At 36.1% G+C, this 27,614-nt stretch overlaps 1 protein-coding gene across 2 annotated transcripts; it reads left to right on the top strand.

Moving 5' to 3' along the window:
- Positions 1-1,692: 1,692 nt before the first annotated feature.
- LOC137387713 (uncharacterized) lies at positions 1,693-14,900 on the top strand. Of its 2 annotated transcripts, XM_068074211.1 has the most exons (7): positions 1,693-1,811; positions 6,211-6,305; positions 6,997-7,069; positions 7,232-7,364; positions 7,886-7,990; positions 11,563-12,012; positions 14,394-14,900. In XM_068074211.1, exons 1-7 carry the CDS (start codon positions 1,782-1,784, stop codon positions 14,651-14,653), a joined length of 1,146 nt encoding a protein of 381 aa, XP_067930312.1. In that variant the 5' UTR covers positions 1,693-1,781; the 3' UTR covers positions 14,654-14,900. The 2 variants fall into 2 exon arrangements, with proteins under 2 accessions (XP_067930312.1, XP_067930313.1); XM_068074212.1 differs by lacking the exon at positions 7,886-7,990.
- Positions 14,901-27,614: the final 12,714 nt, after the last annotated feature.

The following is a 27,614-nucleotide window of genomic DNA, read 5'->3' as shown; positions in this document are numbered from 1 at the left end:
TACCGACTCTACCTACTATACCCTTGCTAGGGTCGACCATACTGACTCTACCTACTATACCCTTGCTAGGGTCGACCATACTGACTCTACCTACTATACCCTTGCTAGGGTCGACCATACTGACTCTACCTACTATACCCTCGCTAGGGTCGACCATACTGACTCTACCTACTATACCCTCGCTAGGGCCGACCATACTGACTTTACCTACTATACCCTTGCTAGGGTCAACCATACTGACTCTCCCTACTATGCCCTCGCTAGGGTGGACCATACTGACTTTACCTACTATACCCTTGCTAGGGCCGACCATACTAGATTTACTATTTATCTAGATTTACTAGACTACCATTTTGATTGGTATTTCTCATCTTCCCATTTTTGTTGAGTTTGCAAATTGTTAATGTAAGGCTTGTGCCATTTTGAACAGAACTCATTAAACATGCTGTGCACTACCCACCCACGGTTCCTAGAGCAAATGTTCTGAGTTGAAGTTTTCTTGAGCCATCATTGGTCTGAGTAACACCTTTTTCTAGGGCAGTAAAAAATTTTGTCGTTTTGAGATGGCATTTGACTGCTAGTAGCTGTTTGGTTTTCCTAAAGTATTGTTATAAGGTTTCCCCTACATTGGCTGACCATATTTTCTCCGGTTTAGAGAAGCATGCAAAAGTTACACTTGTGACATCATATGTTTGCCCAATGAACAATGTTGTCATGTGATGATTGAGATTTATTCATAATGCCTCATCCTATGCTTGTTTTAACTGCACATGGGTCCGCTTGATTTCAACATGTTACTATTTCGAATCAAAGGAGAGCTTGTGAGTTGTCATATTTTGTCCACCTTCCTTGAAGAAGAAGAACTTGATGACTTAAAAGGAGAACAACCGTGCTAATCCCTTCTCAGACTTCTACATACAGACAACAAGCGCGTATAACAAGCCAGATAGCATGGTAGTAGACAAGAAGAACAAGATGGCTACTACAATACGTAGATAAAACAGTACCCGATGGCTACAACACAGCCAGCAAAGAGAAGTAGATAAAAATCTCCCACTCAGAGAGAAAATTGAAAAGCACTGGCATGTAAGACCAACTGTAATTCTAATACTCACTGGAGTATTGGGTGCAATAACATCTGCACATCAACTGTGCTTTGCCTAAATACTGATAAGGATCAACATAAGCCAGTGTCAGAAAAGAGTGCTATCGAGAATGACTAAGATCTTGAGGGAGTGCTTAAACCTTTAGGTCTCTGGCAGGAAACTCAAATTTGAGTAGACATTACCACCCACTCGGGTTCATATTTATTTATATATTTATATATTATATATACGTATATATATTATATATATAAAAATAAGCGTGTTTAGGATATATATATATATATATATATATATATATATATATATATATATATATATATAGCTATAGCCGGATTTCCAACAGACGATACACGGACTTTGAGAAATATATATATAGATATATATACATTTAGGATATTTAGTATGTATAGTATAGAATATATATATTATATATTATAAATATATATATTATGTATATATTCTAAACATGCTTATATTAATAGGTGTTCCTTAGCAGACCAAGACTCATTCAAGCGCATCTCTCGTATCATACCTTAACTAAATCAATTGCATGTAGTTTCTTGAACAGAGCAGGTCAAAATGCAACCCTTCAGCATAGAGAACTATGAAGGTACTGATACCTTAATTAAATCAATTGTATGTAGTTTGTAAAGCAGAGCAAGTAAGTCATTCATCATGGAGAACTATGAAGATCATGAAACTCAGGTATGTTTTAGCTAAAGATTAATAGATATGTACTAGTAATACTGTAATAGATATGTACTAGTCAGTGAGATCAACAGAAGCAGATATTATTAGTAAAATAGAAGTAATGCCAATACAACTTCATGAACGCTAAGATACACGCAGGTAAACGCAGGTAGAGAATTGATATGCTAACAGAATAACTGATTAACAAACAGTTAATAAGTGGATGTCAATTGCAGTTCAATCCCACCTCTACATACAAAGCTGGTTAGTGCTGATATTTTCTCTGAATATTCAAATCGTCATACATTGGGGCAAGTATTCGCACAAGTATATATGGGATAAGTTTATATTGTTTAACATAGATGAGGTGAAATCTAAACTTGGTTGACATATTTAATGTAATTTTTTCATTTTTTCATTTTTAACCTGCCTTTTATTTCCCTCTTATGCAATGTTACAAATTTGTATTTTCTGTCAGAGAAAGCCAGTAGTTTTGTAAGAGCTGATGCTAGACACCAACATATTAATTAAAGGTGCCTTTAGGTTCTCCATCCCCCCTTTCTTGAGCGGAATATGCAAGTATGATATACATAAGGTGTTCAAGAGTTTTGTAAGGAACTTATGCTAAACAATAACTTATTAAGGGTGCTGTAAGATTCTCTCCTGATTAGGGGTATATAAGTGGGATATACGTAAGGTGTTAACTAGTTTTGTAGGAACTGATGCTAAACACCAACTTATTAAAGGTGTCGCGAGATTTTTTTCCGCAGTTAGGGGTAAGCGATTGAGGTAGGCATAAAATGTTTGTATTCTAATCACCTACTTCTCATATTTGTATGAGAAACACAGAAGTCGTCTTTACATTGATCAGGCTATTCAAATATACTCAATGATCGAGCTAGGTAAAACAGGGTCCGTTGACAGGGTGTAAGTACATGCATGACTATGCATCAGCATAAGCCATGGCTCAACAGCTCTATCATTGTTCAAGTAGTGTTAGATTACGATAACCAAACATTTGCTTTACAACAAACGCACTCGATGAATTTATAAAAACGTTTGTTCTGATTCATTCGTGAGTTTGCGCTAGAGTAGTTGTCACATCAGACGGGCATCGCTGAGAGCATCAAGTAAAAACAACTCCAACTTTATAAGGATGTGTAGGATTAAATGAATGGTTATTGCACGCCTATTCCATAAATGTTTTTTTGATATTTTATCATTCGAACTCCCTTAGAGGGCATGTGGAGGGTCGTTGAATGTGCTCTAAACTTTGTACATTCAACCATATATCTATTCTAACTTTTAATAACATTCAACTAGAAAGAGATGAGTAACACACTTTAAAAAAGTCATCCGCTAATATTATTAGCCTAATCACGTCACTCGCTGAGTTATTACATCTGTTTCCATGGTGACAACGTCTCTAATGGTTCAACTGGCGCAGGTCTTGTTTGTAGTCTTTGCGTAAATTAAATGCCACCACAGTTAGTAAGAAGCAATGAACTATTAGGAGGTTAGTAACTACTTGCAGAGGCATTTATTTAAACCTGATTGACTGGCTCTAACATTTAGTATTTCTTAAACATATTGTATTGCTCATTGGCACATTGCCATGGTTACTGTACAAAAATGTGTTTTTTAATAGTAATTAAGATCCTTTTGGTCTTTTCTCCACACTTTTTTCTTTAGCAAGATCACCATAGTTTCTTTTAAATTAGATAGTTATGCAGTCTGCTAGCACAATTTACAGCTGAGGAAAAGGCAGCTCAAGTAGCTAAGGTAGCTAGGGTTGCTAGTGTAGCTAGAATAGCTTGGAGTACGTTAGCCAAATAAAGAGATTCCAAACTACAGCGTTTTTGTGATGGCTGCGATTAACTGCTTGTTTTTGAGCTTTTAAAAGCTTATAATCACATTTCCACATATTTTGCGTCTACAACACAGCAGAGTAAGACATGGTGAACCTTTTGATCCCAAATACCTGTAATGTGAATTTTGTTGCAAGTCAACCTTTAAATGCTTTAGATGTTTCTACGATGGATAGATGGTTGTGCATGGCATCACAATTTTTAGCATTACAGTCAAACATCTACTTATCGATAGTATTTTATACAAATCTCATTACAACACGCTATATGAAATTCCAACAAATTATTGAATCGACACGTAAAGTAATTCCTTTACATAACATTCCATTGGTTTGTTTTAAGTTTCACAGTGTCATCAATAACTGTAAAAAGACTTGTGAGAACTAAAAAGAAAACATATAGAATATCAAAAATATCAAAAATATAAAAACTTTTGGAGCTTGTCTAGCCTATGTCTAATCTAAGTCTAATTTAATGCCTTGTCTAATTTCAGTTCTATAACTAGCAGTAAAAAGGACTAGTAAATACTAACAAAAAAACATAAAAACCTTCAAATTATACCAAAAAAAATGTATATAAACTAGTTTAGAGTTTTCCTAGTGTTTAATCCTAGTTTAGTGTGACTAGACTAGTTTAATCTCTTTCTCCTAATCTATACATAATTGTGACTTCCTTCATCTGTGAGTTTCCATGGTACAGTAATAGTAAAGATCTTTCTATGGAATGTCACTTTATTAATTTATGTTTTTACATATTATATAGTTATTTCATTTAGGGCTTTACATTAATATAGTAATAGTTGTAGTCTCACAGAATTTATTCACTAAACTTCACGCCAAGGTCTTTTCAGCGATGCCTCCTATATGCTGCCTCAAAATCAGGAGAACTGAATACATAGAGTTAAGAGCTGGCTATCATCTACAGGTCAGCAATAAATAAGGAAAAGAGTCAAGGAGAATAACACTAGAGGCAGTGTATGAGCCTTATAGTACACTAGTAACTTGGCTGCCACCCAATCATCAAACATAAAAAACGTCCGTTGCTGTCTGTGATCATGAAAATTTAATGTTATTCTTATGCGAATTGTTTATAATCATCTGAATTTGTTCAATGAATTTAAGAGTAGTTATCTGCAGTATTTATTATTAAAGAATTATAACATTTTTAGGACAGTGGAACATATTAAACAAATTACAGGTTTTTACATTCATTATAAGAATGTTTGTTTCAACATACAATGGCTTCAACACATGAAACAGATATCATGAATATATCAATGAATATATCAGTCAGTTTTAAGTGCAGAGGTTTGACTGTAGCAGGTTTGACTGTAGCAGGTTTGACTGTAGCAGGTTTGACTGTAGCAGGTTTGACTGTAGCAGGTTTCAGAACTGATTGTCAGATTACCTAAAAGCAAACTAGGTAAATAGTCTGAATTTGAACACTGTCTAGCCTGAAAACGCCGCACATAAGCTCCGTACTTATGATAAGAAACCGTATTATTGATGACTATTTAGAAGATTGGTCCTGACTGTTTAAAACGTGAATGAAGAAAAATCTTCCATCTTGGCGGTTTTGGCTGATATCTCTAACAAACCTGTTCCTTTGCTATCTTCGCATGTTGTTACGCTTCAACAATCATGTGAAAGCTTGAGGTATATGTCGAGTCTAATCCTATAATTTTTTTAGCCTCATCTTCACTATTCTTTATAATTTTTAACCATCAGCATGATATTCTTCTGTCGTATCTCCAACTTAAATTTATAAACTTCCAAAGCGCTTTAAGGACCAGAGTGAATGCTGCTCCATTATTTTTAAACATTGTAAATATTTTTACATTTTTAAATATTACAAAATTAATCAAGCATTAACTGCCCATCCTCCATTTTCTGATCTCACCATTCACTAGCCTTAACGATTTTTTTCTGCTTTTTCTTCATCAAGACAAGTACTAAAATTGACATATACCAGTTTTATTCATTTTACCTACACCTCTCCCATCAACTTATCTTTTAGCAACTAATACAAGACTTTCTGTATCCATACTCACGTAAAACCTCCGATTTTTCTCACACATAAATATTTTAGCTGTTTATTGTTGTTTTATTTTCAGATAATTCACCTTTTTAGACATAAAATCTCCGCTTGATTAGAAGTTGTCTTCCTACGCATCAGTTACATCAGTAAACAGTCTTTTTATGACTCATCGGATCCAACATATTATTAAATGGCTTTTAGCTGAGTAGTAGAACTACTGCAATAGACTTTCAGTCAATATTTCAAGCAAACAAGATGCAATAGTCAGAAGAACTAGTTAAAAGGAAAGGTCCACCACTAGGGTTTGCTCATCTAGACAGAAGTCCTATTTAATAGTAAGGACAGAACCAGTGTAAAGTTTATTCTATGATACCTACAGACACTCTTCCAACCTTGTTGTGATTTGACAGAGTAGTGTACCTGCTGCCTCAACGCTGCCTCGACTGCCGCCTTGACTGCTGCTTCATATATGCTTAGCATTGCTTTATCTTGTTTATTATCTTCTTCAGCAAGGCGAGACGTACAGTGTTGCTGGTGGTGATTATGAATCCATATCAAGTTCTGTCCACTACTACGGGCTGGCAGCTTTCAACAGAATTGATAGGTGAGGCCAGGGTTTACTATGTCAGAGATGGGAGATAACTACTTAGTTTTATATATTTTATAGCTGCGTAAACCATTGCGCTCATAGTCAAATAATGTTAAAAACTGAAAGTGGAATAGAAATAATGTTATACTTTATTATCAAATAAAGAAGTTGATTGAAAAATATGAAGTAAATTTATCATCCGTATTTCATTCTACCAAAGCACTATCAATGCATTTGGATGAAAACATTTTGTGCAACTGTGATTCAAGTAGTTAGTTGTATTATTATGATTTGTCTTAAAAGTTTGGCAGCCAAACTTAAGTATGTTATGAAACAACTGTTTACAACTCTGTGTTAATATACAGTTGATGTAGAACATATCAGTTACTGTATCATTAGCATTTTCACTCAGAGAACTTGTAGGCAATATGAAGGTCACTCTGCTTTTTATAAGAAAGTGTAAGATACGCAGATAATAAAATTTTATTTCTGATTATCATTCTTTTCACTGTCACTGCTATAGTTATTATTATTATTAGTAATAATATGAAATCATAAATCGGCAATAATTGCTTATTTATTATGTATCTTTCAGCAAGACAACAATACAGGGGAATACTGTTAGTGATTTTGGTATATTGAATATGAGTTGAAAGTATAAATAATTTTATAGGTATGCCTGTACATTCATGATGTCTTTATACAGGAAGTCTAAATCAGAATCCATAGATGAAGACTATTTTTATCCGATTGGAGCTGATGACCAAGGTCAAACAGAGGTCTGTGCCACAAAATTCCTTATAGTCTTGCATGCATTTTTGCTCCCAATTTTCTTCAGTGTTGTCCATAGACAGTTTCGTGCACCTCTAGCAAATAGCTATTATAAGATTATAGGATACCCAGAAGTCTACATGAGATAAATGGGTAAGTACGTTTTATAGATAGATGGTGGAAACAAAAACCTCGGGTATGAAAGATGTGATGAGCCAGAATTGGATCATGTCTATCTGAAGGCTCCGCCTCCAAAACTGGAAGGAACGGAGAGTAACAGACAAACACATGAAACAACCAGCAGTATGAATATATTAACTTGCCTATGATTGAATCTCTTGTAACCAAAACTGAGAGAAAACGAAGAGATTTTATAAGCTTGATTCTGGTAAATTATTTAACATTTGAAAACAAAACCTTAAAAACTATTTATAAAATTATTAAATAAGCCTTTTTAGATGTTTTTTGTTCACAACTATTCTCCCTTGCTAACGAGTGTGGCGTATGTTCAAGTGAAGTAAATAAAAGTCTATTAAATACTGATTGCACATCAGAATAAGTATTTAAGTAGCATTTTCCATACATTGTTTAAATTTTCTTGCTTGTGATCTCAAACCAGTACTAATCAATCTTATTACCATACCTATCCTATGCTACTTAATTAATACCTATTAATATTATATAACTTTAAATAAAATTATCAACATCCTCCAATCTTCCCTCCTTTCAACTATTATTCTTTAACAGATTTACATTTTCCTCTCCTTCAAAAGACTCGTTGAAAAACTGCTTTTTTAATAATTGCAAAATATTTGCTGTTTTAGAAGTTGTTTGCACAAAGAAGAAACTCGCTGCAGCTGTTGTGGCAGCCCTTGTCTGTGTACTGGCTCTTTTCGTAGCATTCTATTTCATCATCTCTTCAACCATTGGTCAGTGTATCTACCACTTTGCGTATTTGTTGTTCTAATGTCTGGCAGAAGTTCGAGTTTTTACTAGAATGGCATATTATGGGCAATCAAAAGAAATTATTTAGCATTATTAAAAAACAACAAGTGGGTATAAAATCTTAGGAAGATACCTCAACCTGTGTAGTCTCCCTTTATCTTGTGTGAAGATACCTCAACCTGTGTAGCCTCCCTTTATCTTGTGTGAAGATACCTCAACCTGTGTAGTCTCCCTTTATCTTGTGTGAAGATACCTCAACCTGTGTAGTCTCCCTTTATCTTGTGTGAAGATACCTCAACCTGTGTAGTCTCCCTTTATCTTGTGTGAAGATACCTCAACCTGCATAGTCTCCCTTTATCTTGTGTGAAGATACCTCAACCTGTGTAGTCTCCCTTTATCTTGTGTGAAGATACCTCAACCTGCATAGTCTCCCTTTATCTTGTGTGAAGATACCTCAACCTGCGTAGTCTCCCTTTATCTTGTGTGAAGATACCTCAACCTGTGTAGTCTCCCTTTATCTTGTGTGAAGATACCTCAACCTGCGTAGTCTCCCTTTATCTTGTGTGAAGATATCTCAACCTGCGTAGTCTCCCTTTATCTTGTGTGAAGATATCTCAACCTGTGTAGTCTCCCTTTATCTTGTGTGAAGATACCTCAACCTGCATAGTCTCCCTTTATCTTGTGTGAAGATACCTCAACCTGTGTAGTCTCCCTTTATCTTGTGTGAAGATACCTCAACCTGCATAGTCTCCCTTTATCTTGTGTGAAGATACCTCAACCTGCGTAGTCTCCCTTTATCTTGTGTGAAGATACCTCAACCTGTGTAGTCTCCCTTTATCTTGTGTGAAGATACCTCAACCTGTGTAGTCTCCCTTTATCTTGTGTGAAGATATCTCAACCTGCGTAGTCTCCCTTTATCTTGTGTGAAGATATCTCAACCTGTGTAGCCTCCCTTTATCTTGTGTGAAGATACCTCAACCTGTGTAGTCTCCCTTTATCTTGTGTGAAGATACCTCAACCTGTGTAGTCTCCCTTTATCTTGTGTGAAGATACCTCAACCTGTGTAGTCTCCCTTTATCTTGTGTGAAGATACCTCAACCTGCGTAGTCTCCCTTTATCTTGTGTGAAGATACCTCAACCTGTGTAGTCTCCCTTTATCTTGTGTGAAGATACCTCAACCTGTGTAGTCTCCCTTTATCTTGTGTAACGATACCTCAACCTGTGTAGTCTCCCTTTATCTTGTGTGAAGATACCTCAACCTGTGTAGTCTCCCTTTATCTTGTGTGAAGATATCTCAACCTGTGTAGTCTCCCTTTATCTTGTGTGAAGATATCTCAACCTGTGTAGCCTCCCTTTATCTTGTGTGAAGATACCTCAACCTGTGTAGCCTCCCTTTATCTTGTGTGAAGATACCTCAACCTGTGTAGTCTCCCTTTATCTTGTGTGAAGATACCTCAACCTGTGTAGTCTCCCTTTATCTTGTGTGAAGATATCTCAACCTGTGTAGTCTCCCTTTATCTTGTGTGACGATACCTCAACCTGTGTAGTCTCCCTTTATCTTGTGTGAAGATATCTCAACCTGTGTAGTCTCCCTTTATCTTGTGTGAAGATATCTCAACCTGTGTAGTCTCCCTTTATCTTGTGTGAAGATACCTCAACCTGTGTAGTCTCCCTTTATCTTGTGTGAAGATACCTCAACCTGTGTAGCCTCCCTTTATCTTGTGTGAAGATACCTCAACCTGTGCAGCCTCCCTTTATCTTGTGTGAAGATACCTCAACCTGTGTAGTCTCCCTTTATCTTGTGTGAAGATACCTCAACCTGTGTAGTCTCCCTTTATCTTGTGTGAAGATACCTCAACCTGTGTAGTCTCCCTTTATCTTGTGTGAAGATATCTCAACCTGTGTAGTCTCCCTTTATCTTGTGTGAAGATACCTCAACCTGTGTAGTTTCCCTTTATCTTGTGTGAAGATATCTCAACCTGTGTAGTCTCCCTTTATCTTGTGTGAAGATACCTCAACCTGTGTAGTCTCACTTTATCTTGTGTGAAGATACCTCAACCTGTGTAGCCTCCCTTTATCTTGTGTGAAGATACCTCAACCTGTGTAGTCTCCCTTTATCTTGTGTGAAGATACCTCAACCTGTGTAGTCTCCCTTTATCTTGTGTGAAGATACCTCAACCTGTGTAGTCTCCCTTTATCTTGTGTGAAGATACCTCAACCTGTGTAGTCTCCCTTTATCTTGTGTGAAGATACCTCAACCTGCATAGTCTCCCTTTATCTTGTGTGAAGATACCTCAACCTGTGTAGTCTCCCTTTATCTTGTGTGACTGAATATTACCTCCAGCTCATGTTTACAAACTTCAATGTTTACTACATTGAAGTTTTGCAAATGAAAGTTTAAACCTCGAGTCTTTTCTCAAGCAGCCTACTTGTTGATCTTGTCAGTTTGCTGACATCTGTCTAACAGCTGTTTGGCTGGCCCATCTGTCTCTATGCTTATTTATATACATTTTTATATTTTGGTATATCAAGTTAAATCAAACTTCCACTTACACTTACCTCTACGAACAAATGTTGCAAATTACGATGTAAAATTGGAGTAAATATTTGTCTAGGCATGTGATGCAACTTTCAACACGTTTGGCGTTTTTACAACTTTGAAGCATTGTAAGTGGAGGTGAAGAGGTGAGCACCAATTCAAAATATTAAACTAATACCAAATATCAAGGGTAAGTTAGGGTAAGTTATGATAAATAAAACCGTGCTTCACTAACTCTGAACCTACGCAAGGCCAAGATGTTCACCTGTCGCTAATATAAAGTGATAATAAAACCTTTTCTATTATCACTTTATTATTTAGTTTATGACATATTATTTAAATTGTTATATATACATTTTTACATAAATGTACATAAAAATGTTGTTGTGTAGCTTCATGCAATTTTATTGCTGTTTTTGTGGAGCAAATTAGATACAATGCATTTGCATAAGAATATTTGCTTTGACATGCAGCAGTTGCAACATACAGAGCAAATATAGAAATAAATTAGCAACATTTCGAGGTTTGGATGTATATGATATCTGTCTAATCCGATTAACTTTCACTAAATTATTCAACTGTGTATCTATTAATGTACTTGCTTGTCTGTTAGTTTGTTTGTCTGTTGGTCTGTCAGCTCACTGTTCAGTTTGTTTGTTGGTCTGTCAGAATATTTGTCCATTTTAGGCTCGTCCATTTGTCCGTTTATCATTTTGTTGGTTTGTCTGTTTTCCATCTGTTTGTTCATCTGTTTGAGTGTTTTTCTGTTTGCCCATTCGGCAGTTCATCAATTCACAGGTCCGTCAGTTTAGCCATCTGTCCATTTATCTGTCTGTCCATCTGTTTGTCTGCCCGTTCGTGGATTGATCGTTTTGGCATTTCGTCAGTTTGTCTGTCTGTTCCTCTGTTTGTCTAATCAAGTTGGCTGAACTAGTGCTTGGCTGCTTGTCTGTTTCATTCAACTTCATGAAGTATTTTTTGTACTTAAATAATATGCAACCTTATGATTTATTTTAGGAACAAACAAAAGCGATTTAGCGCCTGCTTCAATTTATGGTCAACCAATTGAGACAAAGATGACAACAACAAAAATATTCTCTGAGATAAGCAGAACACTATCACCAACATATAATGCTACTCCAAGCACACAACTTCTTCCTTTGGTAAACTATTCCCAGATTTCTTCTCATATCACATCAACGGTTCCCTTGGCTGTGGATCCTACAAGTGCGGGTGCAAGTACTCCTACCCCTTCATCTACCATACCTGCAGAGCAGTCTGTGTCTCCAGATCATAGTTCACCTGTTCTTGCGCCAGAGTGTCTAACAGCAACTAATTTTACCAGAGCCTGGAGGTCGGATATTAACCAGACAGACATCAGGCCAGGCTTTGGAGAACACAGTATTGATGGGTACTCCTGCGATCTCCACAATGACCTAGAATGGTTTAGATTTACTGAAGCTGCTGGTAAGTCACCCTTTCTCTAAACTCTATACTGAGTTCACCAGCTGCTCTTAATCAAATGAGTTGTCTTAACTTGTTCATATTTATTGGCCAATTTCTCTCCATGATGATATCAAAACTTCTGAAATATAATAATAAAATAGCATAATTTTATATACATTTTTAAGCATATAATATTTTGTTCATAAATATAATATTGTATTTAACAAACAGTAATTTTTGACCAAATATTAATAAAAAAATTTACGTAAAAATTACACGAGGTTATGTATGCACAAACGACAATGGATGTTTTTTAATGTTTGATGATTGGGTGTCAGCCAAGTTACTAGCGTACTTTAAGGCTCATGCACTGTTTCTCTCTCGTTAATTTCCTTGTTTCTCTTCCGTATTTATTGCTGACCTGAATATAGCCAACTCTTAACTCAATGTATTCAGTTCTCCTGTTTTTGAGGCAGCATATAAGAGGCATCGGTGAAAAGACCTTGATGTAAAGTTTAGTGAAACATTGTGTAAAGGATGCAGCTGTGATATGTTTATGCTAGCTTCAGACATCTGAGCATTTCTTAGGTTACACCTACATCATTCTATGAAATTTGACCTCACCGATTCACTGGATGAAGCTCTTAACATGCCCATCGTTGCATATATCAGTAAAGCTTAACCTTGTTTTTAACCTAATATATATCAACCACAGCCTGACAAGTGCCAAAAGAGACTCAACGATGTAGCTATCACGAAAAAACTTAAGTCAAAATTTGTCAAATTTTAATAAACTCAACTCACAGAGTTTCTCTTTTTAATTTAACTTTTTGAACCGACATATACATGTATATAAATCTTTTAAAACGTTACTTATCTTTGTTTAAAGCGTATGTATACGAGTTGTAAACCCGGCGTTGCTCAAAAATTTTTTTATGTCTCAATCAGGTAGCCCACAGCACACGTGCAGGTGGGTGTTTCAAAGGTTACTTTTCATGAACCAGATGGAGTTTGAGACCTGACAGAAGGCATGTAGTGTATGTGGGTGAATTTTGGGCAGAGTCTGACAAAAAAATACAAAAATGTGCAGCATTCATGCAGACTAACACACACATACACACACACACATAAACACACACACACGCGCTTGCACACGCACGCATACACACGGGTGCGCACACACACGTGCTCGTACATGCTCGTGCACGCACACCCACGTGCACACACACGCGCATGCACAGACACACATACAAAATGACAAAGGAGGATTTATTAATAAATTCCACTCTGTCATAGTATGGATGAGGTTTTATTATTGCATTTACACATAGACTCACTCTATTAAAAAAATTAACGTCAAGCCCAAAGCAAATCCATAATCATTATTTACGGCAAATCAGGGTGACTCTCACTGTTGCTTTTTGGAGTCAGGGTTAGATTTTGGTAAGTGTCCCACTCATAGAATTATCACCACAAAATTTTTGTTATTTGTTTGTATACATTCGTAAAAGTGATTGTTCATAACGATATGCCATAGCAAACGATATACGTCAGTGCTTCAAGATATTCTTTGACAAACAGATGGTGCGCTACAATTTACTGACACCAAAACACAAAACAATGAAAGTTACAATTGAGTCTATATGTAGCTTTGCTGAGGCTCAATGATTTCATCAAAGTATGTCTTTAAATCTGGCAATGCTAAACATAGATGACTGTCTTTCCACTGCCTGATATGACAGGCTCTTCGATAGTGAAGGTATTTGTCAATAGACTTAGCAAACTCATATAAGAGCATGACCATTGCTTATGTAAGATTTCTGTTTGAGGTAATATCTCAAACCAGGTCATCAACTTTATTTATGGCACCCAAGACAGCGTCCATGTACATTAAAATGGGACTGATTGTATGTGGAGTATTTACTATAGTACAAGCCGTGTTAGTCTGTCTGTCTGTCTGTCTGTCCAGACAGACTACAAACTTTGAGAAAAAAGATTGTTCTGCACAAGATTTGAGCCCAAATTTTTGTATTCAAAGACATGAACACTATCATCTGCACCACTCAACCACATTAATTTTATACAATCAAGAATAATTGTGCAGCTAGCTATTATCCATGGCTCATGAGACTGCATGTGTCATAGTTTGTATGGCATGTGTCATAGTCTGTATGGCATGTGTGATAGTCTGTATGGCATGTGTCATAGTCTGTATGGCAATGTTGGCTAATACTGCATGTAGTGCAAAACAGAATTTTGAACCTTTCCTCGATAAACCATGAGACATTGCAAGTGGTAGACGAGTCTCTCAAATTCCTGGACTATTTCATCATGAAGTTATAGAGTTATTCCTGGCCTACCTACTGGGTACTGTGTAATTGAGTACTTTCTGTCTTCTGCAGGAAACAGATTGCTAGATACTTGCCCACCATGGAAAACTTGTGGAACAAATTACCCTATTTGGTCAGATGCAGAATTGCCGACACAAGTAGGCGTTGCTTCAACTATATTTGTGTACGTACGTGAACAATATGATTGCAGAGATCAAGCAAAAAAGGCTCTTGTTATCAGATGCTCTTGGGATACAGATAATGACCTCATATATAAGTACGATTCCACCAAATACAGTACTTGCTCTATTGGCTTTTGTGGAATGCATTAGTTATTAAGCCTTGTAAGTTACGGACATGTTGTATTGACTTCTGTGAGACATATTAGTTTTTTTTGTGTTACAGACATGTTTTATTAAATTCTCTGAAATGTATCAGTTATTTCTGTGTAAGTTACAAACATGTTGTATTGTTTTTGCACAAAAATTTTTTTCATTACACATACAATATTTAGCATTATAACTTTTAAACTTTATATCACAAGAAAAGTGTTTTGTGCAGTTCAAATAAATTAAGAGAAAAGCTAAAACAACTATAAATGTGTTTAAATGTAAAATAATTAGCAATCAATAGCTAGATCATGTCTGTTTTGTCACAATGATTACAATGGAAAGGGTTTGATACTTATACGATATGTGAAATAAGAAAACAATAAAAATCATAAATATATTGAATTAATAATAACAATGAGTACATAGAAGTGCGTGTATAAAAATAGTTACTGTTGCTGCGACAGCTAGCCATCAAAACTTTGAAAACTGGTACCTTTAGATACAGGTACAAACATATAACAGTGAAGCGCATAAGGGTACTTTGTCTGACCAAACAGATAGAGAAGGTGGAGGCAACTCCTACTTGAGGTAATACAACCGCCCTCATGAAAAGTACATGTATTTAGCTTTTACAGATTTTGCGACTGCCATTATAGGAAGAACCAAACATGGGAGGAATATAATGGCAGATTTGAAGAACTGGAAACTGGAGAAGCATCACGCAAATTTGAAATTGAAATGGCACACTTGAGAACAAAAAATTAAAAAAAAGGTAATAGACTTTGAACTGACAATTAAAAACTTTTAAAAAACCAAACGCAAAAAGCAATATTAATTAATAATAGCAATCGCGATAAGGATAGGTAAGATAATTAAGAATGATAAGGATAGGTAAGATAATTACGAATGATAAGGATAGGTAAGATAATTACGAATGATAAGGATAGGTAAGATAATTACGAATGATAAGGATAGGTAAGATAATTACGAATGATAAGGATAGGTAAGATCATTACGAATGATAAGGATAGGTAAGATAATTACGAATGATAAGGATAGGTAAGATAATTACGAATGATAAGGATAGGTAAGGTAAGATAATTATGAATGATAAGGATAGGTAAGATAATTACGAATGATAAGGATAGGTAAGATAATTACGAATGATAAGGATAGGTAAGATAATTACGAATGATAAGGATAGGTAAGATAATTACGAATTATAAGGATAGGTAAGATAATTACGAATGATAAGGATAGGTAAGATAATTACGAATGATAAGGATAGGTAAGATAATTACGAATGATAAGGATAGGTAAGATAATTACGAACAATAAGGATAGGTAAGATAATTACGAATAATCAGGATAGGTAAGATAATTACGAATGATAAGGATAGGTAAGATAATTACGAATGATAAGGATAGGTAAGATAATTACGAACAATAAGGATAGGTAAGATAATTACAAATGATAAGGATAGGGAAGATAATTACGAAGGATAAGGATAGGTAAGGTAAGATAATTATGAATGATAAGAATGGCTTAGCTTAGTGGCTAGCAGCGAGTGTTTGTAGAATTTGTAGACTTGTGATTTGACTGTCCCGAGTTCAATTCCAGCAGCATTTGGATTTTTATTGCTAGATTTTAATCGCTAGAACTGGACACAGGGATGACAGACAAACAAAACATCAACAAAGAACAAACTTTAAGAGTTATATAGATATTTGTAGACCTACATATATATGCTTGTACATATATGCATGTAATATATATACTTATATACTGTATGTATTATGTACATGTATATATATACATGTATATGTATATATATACTTTATGTATATGCAAGTATAAATTTACATATGTAGTATATACCGTATATATTTGTATATATACTATATATGTATATATAGTAGACACATGTATATATATACTTGTAAATATATATGTACATGTAATACCTATATCATAGACAGGTCTACATGTATATTAATAGGTGCTCCTTAGCAGACCAAGACCCAATCAAGTGAATCTTTTGTATCATACCTTAACTAAATCAATTGCATGTAGTTCCTTGAACAGAGCAGGTCAAAATGCAACCTTTCAGCATAGAGAACTATGACGGTACTGATGCGCAGGTATGTTTTAACTAACAATTAATAACTATCTAGAGTTCGGCGAGATTGCCAAAGACAGATACAATCACAGAAAATGTTCTCACTAGTATTTTCGAAACAGTACATAAACAGGTATAATAGCTGTATGGATATACTCTTTGTGACTGATACGGTGGTTCGTAGACCACAAAATATCAAAAGCTTTTGATTTGTTCTGCTTAAAATAGGCTTTAATAAGATGGATGTAAATAGACTTTTCCATAAAAGGCAGCAGAAAATTACTTGTACCTTACCAAAGTTGGTCGAGATTAGAGATATTTACAAGAAGGTGTGACAGAAAATGCTGTTAAGGATTTGATCTGCCTGTCTGTTAGAAAAACTTCATCATGAATAACCTTTTAAAATGTCAGTGAGAGACTTGAAATTGCTCCTTTATTTAAGAACAGCAGGTATGTGTAGCCTGGGTACATGGTAGCTCACTTACTTGTGAACAGCAGGTATGTGTAGCCTGGGTACATGGCAGCTCACTTACTTGTGAACAGCAGGTATGTGTAGCCTGGGTACATGGTAGCTCAGTTACTTGTGAACAGCAGGTATGTGTAGCCTGGGTACATGGTAGCTCACTAACTTGTGAACAGCAGGTATGTATAGCCTGGGTACATGGCAGCTCAGTTACTTGTGAACAGCAGGTATGTGTAGCCTGGGTACATGGTAGCTCACTTACTTGTGGACAGCAGGTATGTGTAGCCTGGGTAGCTCACTTACTTGTGAACAGCAGGTATGTGTAGCCTGGGTACATGGCAGCTCACTAACTTGTGAACAGCAGGTGTGTATAGCCTGGGTACATGGTAGCTCCCTTACTTGTGAACAGCAGGTATGTGTAGCCTGGATACATGGCAGCTCACTAACTTGTGAACAGCAGGTATGTATAGCCTGGGTACATGGTAGCTCAGTTACTTGTGAACAGCAGGTGTGTATAGCCTGGGTACATGGCAGCTCCCTTATGTATTTGGCAGTAAATAATAATAAACCGTAAGATTAAATGTGTCCTTTTGTAGAATAGTTCACATCCAAACTGACAATGTTTAGCTACGCATTATGTAAGTTTACATTATTAAACAAGAAGGTATGCTAAAACAACCAGATGAATCTTAAGATGCAGGTAGATAAATGCAGGTAAAAAACTGATAAATTAAGAATAACTGGCTGACAAAGATGTGATGAGCAGAGGTCAATTGCAGTAGTTTATCTTGAAAGCATTTTTCAAAATCCCTCATTAGTTAATGGCTCACCTATCTTATGCCAAGTGACAATTATTAGAAATCACTAGCACCATTTATTATAAAATAGTTGTTCTATTTTGGGGTGAAATCCTTTTTGGAAGTTTTAGTTTTAGCAAAAGGTTTTTGCAAGGTAATATGTTAATTCAACTCCACTCTGCAGTATATCTCTTTTGTGTACAAGTACCCTAACAGTTCCGTGTGCTGTCAGAGATCCTCATGTGTAATAAGTATGTCCATAATAATTCAATTGAAGAACACAGAGAGTAGCGCGCCGCATGGCAGAGTTTAGTGTCGTGGGTTCAAATCATGCACAATGCAATCTTTTTCCTACCTCCAGCCATGACTGCTGATGGATGGACATGGCTCTCAGACATGGCTCTCATTATAGTAAAGGTTTATGTTACTCTTATGGTGATATTGGCCAGTTGAAAGCTAATGTTTTTCTCATTGCTCTTCCTACTGAGGTTTCAACTGTTATTCAGAGCGTGGTATGACGTATTATCTTGATGAGGTTATCTTGATAAATGGTCCCACTAATCCACCAGTTTGTTGGTTTTACTGGCATTCTAGAGAGCAAACAAAGGCAAGAATATGATGATAATGACTGCGTCGACTCTAAGTTCAAAACTTGTGTTTCCGAACAATTTTTCACTCAAAGACAAAATAATAAACAAAAAATCAAGAAATTAGCAGAAATTAGTAAAAAATCCTAACTTTCCTAAGCAAACCATTTTCAATGTTTCACATTTAGCAAAAACTGCTTTTTCTTAATTTGCGCCTACTAGTACCCTTGCAGTCCAATGCGCTGTAAGAGTTTGTCAGGTTGTAATAAGTATCTGCATAAGTATTCCTCTACTCTACAAGGTGTTAGAGTGGCACAGATGGCAGCATGCTGCCTGCTAAGCTGAACGTCTGAGTTTAAACCCTCAGCTACTCGCGCAGTGTTTAAACTCAAATGTTCAACTTAGCAGGAGTCTTTTTCCAAATGCTTCAACTGGTACTTCAAACAGACAGACAGACAGACAGACAGACAGAGCTCTTATTATAGTAAACATTTGGCAATGAACAACACAGAACTCTAAATAATATCCCTATTAGTTAGTAGTTTGTACAGTAGAAACATAATCTAGTGACGGCTTTAGTAGTTCACTCCAAACACTGGAGGTGAAGGGATCTTTAGGATCGACAACTCTTCATTTGGTTTGTACGGAGTATCCCCTCATTATAATTTAGTAGTTTGATAAATCTATTGACTCCTCTAATAACAAAGACTTATTTGTATGGCAAACCAATACATACTCATAGTCTTGTTCAGAATTATGAATAATCACCATTCAACCACAGTAAATGTAATCATCTACATATACAGTATATATATAAGAATGTATAATATATAATATATCTTATATTATAAGCAGTATATAGATTATATACAACTATGAATGCGTGAATATTTTGTTTAAATTGACTGGAGACAGAGCTCTTAGCTATTGTGTCTCCTATCATCTTGCTATACACGTATTATAGCGGTCATTGTATGCTGGTTTAGAATATTTCTGTCAGATTTTTATTTTCTCTTAAGAGTTTTGTAGGGTGTTGACACTCTCTCAGAGTATAATCTCTGTTTAGCTTACTGCAAGCAGAGGTCGTGCATGTTTTAAGATGTTATGGATCTGTGATCCTAGCTGGGTATGTCTGAGTCCAGTGGCAAGAGAACGTCAATGACTGGAGACATGCCCAGCTGCAGAGAACAATTTAAGGTTGGGTGTATTTCCTCTCACCACCTTTATTGAGATTTGAACTCTTATTGAACTCTGACCTGTGGTTTGAAGGTCAGGCGATCTGAACCACTAATCCACGGCTGCTTTCTGTACAGTTTTGTAGGGAACTGAGGCTCAATACCAACTTATTTGACCTTGTATATTCATCCACCAGCACTCTCAAACTTTGTAAAACTCCAACAAGGAAGTGATGCTGTGTACTCTGCCAATATTACTCATATAATCGCACAACTTTCCAGATTATTATGTTAGTTTCCATGGTGACAAAGCCTTGGGTGATTTAACTACCACGGATTATGTTTGTTGCTTCTATTGAATGCTTTTAGAGTTAATGAGATTTGACAAACCAATAGAAAGTCTTTAAATACCTGTAGAGAAATTTGCTTGAACCTGATTGGCAGACTCTGGCATTCGCAATTTTGTAATAATAATAATCATCCTTACTGTACTTGAAACAAGCTTTCCAAGACGAAATGCAGTCATATTGGCTTCTCCTTTCCTTCAAGGAATTCTCATGCTTTTGCTTTTTTTTCAGTAGAAAGACGTGGTTGTACGGTCTGTCAAAGAAAATTTTAATTGTATAACAGTAGCGTGCAAAGGAATTTAGCTAAGAGAGCTAGGGCAGTCGGAGCAGCACTGAATCTAGTAATCCAGACTGTCCTCTATTAGGGCTATGATACAAAATTTAACTCCGCTGTTATAAGACCCTGTCATCGTGTTTAACCCGCAAGTAGAAACTAACGTAAAAATTAAACAGTTAGTTACTTCACTACTACAGTAGTTATAAAACCTTTAGTAGGCTTGAAAGAAAACAGTATATCACATTAATAATAAGTATATACCTTCTTCCGCATAGTTCTATCTGCTGATAATATGCTTATGAGTTGTTTTCTCCACATGTATTTTAAGTGCAGGGCTACCTTCTCAATAATAGAGCAATTTACATGGAGTTATGAGTACTATCAGGATATTGCGTGTCACAAATTACAGCCAGTAATCTAATGATTGTTTGGCTCAAGTGTTCAGTGAAGAGAAGATGAGTTCATTTCCCTTCCACATCTCATTAGCTCAATTTCTCGGGCAATCATCTTTCTCTATCAGTTATCCTCCAGTGCTTTAGATGTTTCTACAAAAGAGAGATGGCGGGTGAATGGTGTAGCTTGTTTGTCAGTGTATTAAACTCAGCTCTTTATTTACTATCAAGATTCAATAACATTACCGTACAGTACTCAAGCGAATTTACAACTGACTGCCCAGTTATTCATCAGCACTAACAATATGGATAGGATATGTGGTTACAGCAGGGAGGCATAAAACTTAAAACGGACATAAGACATAAAGCAGCATCTGTGGTTACATAACGATGGCTATTCCTAACCAATATGCACTTGCAATCGCAGGGCATCTCCCACTAAATATTCACATCACAAATGGCAGCATAAATGTCATGAGTACAGTCAAACCTTCATGTGTGAATACATTTAGGTTTTTACATATTATATAGTTTTGTTTCTAGTTTTGTACATTTGACTTTTTCTCGTTTTACCTATAGATATATATTTTATATGGTAGGTATATCTAGGTATCTATCTATAGATATATATTTTTCAAGTTCTCTATCACTCTTTCTAGATCTCGCTATCTCTCTCCCTCAATTTATTATTTGATCTCTCAATCTCTTACTCTGTCTCTCTCCCTTTCTCTCCCTTTCTCTCCCTTTCTCTCCCTCTCTCTCTCTCACTCTCACTCTCTCCCTCTCTCTCTCTCCCTCTCTATCTCTCCCTCTCTCTCTCTCCCTCTCTCTCCCTCTCTCTCTCTTCCTCTCTCTCTCCCTTTCTCTCTCCCTTTCTCTCCCTCTCTTTCTCCCCCTCTCTCTCTCTTTCCTCGCTCCCTCTCTCTCTCTCTCTCCCCCTCCCTCTCTCTTTCCTCGCTCCCTCTCTCTCTCTCTCTCTCTCTCTTTCCTTTCTTTCACCCTCTCTCCCTCTTTCACTCTCTCTCTCTCCCTCTCTCCCTCCCTTTCTCCCTTTCTCTCCCTCTCTTTCTCCCCTCTCTCTCTCTTTCCTTGTTTCCTCTCTCTCCTCTCTCTCTCACCCTCTCTAACCCTCTCTCACCCTCTCTCCCCCTTTGTCATCTCTCACCTTCTCTCACGCTCTCTCACCTCTCTTACCTTCTCTCACCCTCTCTCACCTTTTTTCACCCTCTCTCTCCCTCTACCTCTTGTTCATTCTCTCTTCCTTTCTCTCTCTTTCTCCCTCTCCCTCTCGCTCTCGCTCTCTCTCTCTCTCTCTCTCTCTCTCTCATCTCTCATCTCTCATCTCTCATCTCTCATCTCTCACATATCATCTTCCTATTTTAAGCAAATTGATTGCAACAAATAGAAGAAATAGCGGAAAAGTAGAAAAAGTAGCAATTAATGACTGCAAAGGTCCATCACTAGAGCTGGCTCATCTAAACAAGAGTCATATTTAATAATAAGAGCAGAACCAGTGTAGAGTTTTTTTTATTACACATACTGACACTCTTCCAACTTTGTTGTGATTTGACTGAGTGGCATAACTGCTGCTTCAACTGCTCCCTACAGTTGCTTGATACTCTCCGTCATTCTTTTGCAGCCTCCCAAAACCTGCAGTTCCGCTAGCAGTGAGTATGGATCCATATCAAGCTCTGCCCTCTACTATGTCCCGCCGGTTTTCAATGCAACTGATAGGTAAGGTAGAGTTCACTAGTATCAATGTGAGACGAATATTTAATCTTATTTCTTTTATAGTTTCTAATTAAATAAACCATTTGTTTAAATTCAACTAATGCTGAATAAGATAAGTCAAGTAGAAATCTTTTCTATGGATTATTAGCAGGGATACTTGTGTATGATGACATCATGTAACTGTGATTTAAACTTGTTACAGTGAGATCATAGTCAAAATTTCATCCATATTACTTAAACATTAGCATTCTAGTTAAACCAAATCGAAACAATGTTCTGCTTTATCATATTCTGTCTTAAAGGTTTGGCAGTGAAACCTACAGTGTTATAACATTAGCTGTATACAGTCAGATATGTTGATATAAACAGATTTAGAAAAGATAAAATTCGCAGATAACAATACATTGTTTCTTATTTTTATCATTGCTATGATGATAATTATTATAGTTTACTAATGTTTTAGTTTACTCATGATATCTTTTCTAGCGAGACAACAGTACAGGTGAAGGCTATTACCTTATTAGGTTATTTTTCACCAATAATGCTGTAAGTGAGTTTGATATATGGAATATAAACTAAACGTATAAAACATTTCATATGAATGCCTCTACATGCGTGTTACCTTTGTATAGGCAGTCCAAGTTAGAATCCACTAATGGAGAATATGTTTACCCGATTGAAGCTGCTGACCAAAGTCAAACAAAGGTTCGTGCCACGAAATTCCTTATAGTTTTGCATGCATTCTTATTCCTGATTTTCTTAGGTGTTGTCCATAGACAGCTTCTTACACCTCTAGCAAATAGCTATTATAAGATTATAGGATACCCAGAAGTCTACATGAGATAAATGGGTAAGTACGTTTTATAGATAGATGGTGGAAACAAGAACCTCGGGTATGAAAGATGTGATGAGCCAGAATTGGATCATGTCTATCTGAAGGCTCCGCCGCCGAGACCTGTACAGCCAGAGAGTAACAGACAAACAGGTAGAGCAACTAGTAAGTATTAATATGTCGATCATTTTAAATTTCTCAATAATCAACACTTTGGCAGCAAGCTGGGAGATTTTATTGAAAGTCTTCTGTGAAATTTTTTGCCGATCCAAACCAAAAACTTGACGCCTATTTTTGTACTATTTTTCCAATATTACAAAAATGTTTTTGTTTTTTTTACAACCTAACATTTTTAGATCATTACGACGTTCATGTTCTCAGATTTGTTAAATATTTTTTATATAACAAAAGTATCATTTTTCCTCACTTTTTCTCATTGTTACCCAGTTTTCTTTCAAACTGGTACTACGAGTAACATGAGTAGGTTATCTATATCCACTGAAGGAGTTATTTAAACCCTTGTTCTATAAACGATTTTCATCTTTTTCTCTTTTCAAAGTTCTGTTGAAAAATCTTGCCTTCTATATAATTACAAATTATTTGCTGTTTTAGGGATTGTTTGCACAAAGAAGAAAATCGCTGCAGCTGTTGTGGCAGCCCTTGTCTGTGTACTGGCTCTTTTCGTAGCATTCTATTTCATCATCTTTTCACCTATGGGTCAGTATTTACCACTTGGTGTATTTCTTTTTCTAATGTCTGGCAGAAGTGCTGTTTTTTGTTTAAAATAGCATCTTAATTAGCAATTAAAAAAATTATTTAACATTATTAAATAAAAACAAGTAGGTATAAAATTTTATGAAGATATGCCAGCATATGTACTCAACTTGTGTGGTCACCCTTTATCTTTCGTGCCTGAATAATAATTGCAGCTCAAGTCTGCAATATTGAAGGTGTCTTAAACCATTGAAGTGTTGTAAGCAAAAGGGAAGAAGCTAGTAACAATTTAAAATATCAAAATAACAAAATATATATAGGGTGAGTTAGAGAAAATAAAACAGTGCATTACTACTTCTGAACCTACGCAAGGCCAAGCTATTCACCTGTCTCTAATATCAGTAATAATAAAAACATCTACTGGTTCATCTGCATGTATTTCTTTCTGTTTATACCCTTGGTTGTATTTCTGTATGCATCTATATAATGCATATCTTCCTAATTAAGTACCATACAACACAAATTTATCTGCCATCTATCAGTCAGTTAGACTGTTTATCTCTTCGTCTGTTTGTCTGTTCATCTGTTTTTGTCCATCTGTTCACCTGTTTGTCTATTCGTCTGTTTGTCTTTTAATCTGTTCCTCTGCTTGTCCGTTCTTCTGTTCATTTGTTTGTTTATTTGTATGTTCCTGTTTGTCTATCAGTATGTGTGTTTGGCTGTCTGATTGAGTCTGAGCCTGTCCGCTTGATTTGAATTGGCTAAACATAAGTTTTTATGAAAAGAATGCGTAATCTTATGGTGTATTTTAGAAATAAAGAAAAGTGATTCTACACCTGCTTCTATTACTGGTCAACCACATGAAACAAAGATGACAACAATGAGACAAACTGAAATCAAAAGTGCACCACCAGCGACAGACAATACTACTCCAATGACAGACGTTATTTCTGTTTCAGTAAACTATCCTCAGGCTTCTCCTAAACTCACATCAATGATTTCCTTTACTGTGGATCCTACCGGTGGTGCAACTGCGCCAACTCCTTCATCTACTTTACCTGCAGAACATTCTGTGTCTCCAGATGCTAGTTCACCTGTTTTTGCGCCAGAATGTCTAACAGCCACTAATTTTACTAGAGCCTGGAGGGTGAATATTACCAGAATTGACATCAGGCCAGGCTTTGGAGAACACAGTATTGATGGGTACTCCTGCGATCTCCACAATGACCTGGAATGGTTTAGATTTACTGGAGCAGCTGGTAAGTCACCCTTCCTCTGATCTCTAGACTGAGCTTCCCAGCTGCTCTTAATGAAACATAACCTCACAACTGCTTTCATGTTTTTGTCAGGTTGGAATATTTAAAAGTGTTAATTAACATCATGCAAACGCTTGTAACGGCTGTTTTAACAGTTGGAGCTGGTTTTAACAAATCTAATGCTGTTTGTACACAGTTCAAGTTTCACTAAACTTTCAATTTAACCTGAAGAAGCTTTTATGGTGAGCAGATTACTAAAGAGGCAGCGACATACTTGTGAACAATCAAATTAGTAGCGGCACGATGCGATTGGATGAAAAGTTGTATCGAATAAACAACTCCCCATTTGCTCATCAATTCTGTTTAACCAGTAGAGTGAGGAGAGAAACAATTAAAAAAACAGCATACTTATTTGCTCATGTTTTAATCAGTTGATGTAAGACATTGCAAACCATAATGATAAAAATGATATAATTTTTGGTATGAAATTTTAAACAAATGATATTCTATTAATGATAATTAGCATTGTTATTAAGTATTTAACACACAATAATAATTGACTGAAAGAATAATTTACATTAAACTAATAATAACAATAGTAGCAATGATAGCAATGATAACAGTAATAAGTAATGCGGTCGCAGAAAGCAAGGAATTTTTATGTGTACTGATTGGTCGGCAGCTGAACTACCAATTTATTATAAGACTGATAGGTTTCCCTCCTTTGTTATACTCTTCATCTCTAATTATGTGCAGTCTTTTAACTTTATATATGCAGTGCAGGCCTTTATTCCCTAGTTGCAAGTTGGGGCTGCAAATGTTAGACAACTAGTTATGAACACCTGGAGGGTTTAGGGGCGGTGTAAGCCCCCAACGGGGTTCGGGGCAGCGCCCCGAAGCTCTGGACTTTTTAAGCAACAACAACCCTCAAAGTATGCATAAATGCTATCAATTGTAAGCATCAAAATCTACAAAAATATATTGTTTACGGTTCATGGTAGGCAAAACTTTTTCTTAACTCAATGAACGATATAAAACTCATGATACACAAAGTCTCACAAGATCATTCATTTGGTGAGATCACCTCGGAGACAATATAGAACGCTAGTTGCTAGTAAATTAGTTGTTGGAAATTCCAAGTGAATGAGTTTAGATTGCAATTCTTAGTACTTGCCCAACTAACAATTTTACGTTCCCAGAACGTTCCAGGGATGTTCCGAAAAGTCCCAGAAACGTTACATCGTAACGTTGTCACAAGATTATTTGTAGACACATTTTCAACGTTCCAGCAACGTTGTGGGAAAAACATTGCTGGAACGTAACTCTTAAAACGTTCCATCAATGTTGTGGGAATTACTTTGTTGGAACGTATTTCCCATAATGTCCCTACAACGTTGTGGGAAATACGTTGCTGGGACGTATTTCCCACAACGTCCCAGCAACGTTGTGGGAATTACGTTGCTGGAATGTTAGCAAATGATCCCGCATAACATTCCCACAATATTGGTAGAACATTACGTAATATTCCACGAACATTTCTTCCATAATATTGTCTCAAGGCTATTAGCTAACATCCCAGGAAGGTTACGTATAGAACATTGGTGGGACATTGATGCGGAGGGATATTCCATCTTTATTATACAATATTCCTAGCTACTGCGCATCGCTTTCCTTGCCGCGATAATCTCGTTGAGCAAAAACGAATTATAATTATAATGGCATACAAGTTAAAGGGCATGGGCTTCGCTCTTCTAACGAAATGATATACATACGCGTCGGCTTGTCGGACGACACGGACCGTTCATCAATCGGTGGATAGACTATCACCATCCATCTGACACATCATGTATATGTGGCGAACTGATCAGTTGCGATGTGTTCTCACTGACGCGTCTTATTTGGACACGTTTAACGCATGGTGGGAGCCTAATGGACCCTAGTCATTTTTGCGATATGTCTAATGAAGTGCGAAAATATAAATTTGTAGTGACTTTTCATTTCATTTACATAAATCATTCAAATTTATTATTATTTTTTTTCATTATTTTGTTTGTTTTTATATATTTAATAAAAAATCTATAACATTTTTAATTTGCTTCATTTTAAATAAATTCTTGTTATGAAAGGGGGACAACTTCCAAAAAATGAATCATGCGTTTTTGTACCACTCTAGCTAGAACGTTAGAGGAAAAGGTTTGCTAACGTTATTATAACGTTATTACAAAACATTGTTATCGAATGTCTCAGCAATGTTACAGGATTGCTACTTT

This window comes from Watersipora subatra, chromosome 2 (genome assembly GCF_963576615.1).
Source record: "Watersipora subatra chromosome 2, tzWatSuba1.1, whole genome shotgun sequence".
NCBI lineage: Eukaryota > Metazoa > Bryozoa > Gymnolaemata > Cheilostomatida > Watersiporidae > Watersipora > Watersipora subatra.
This window is presented reverse-complemented; position numbering and strand designations above follow the sequence as displayed.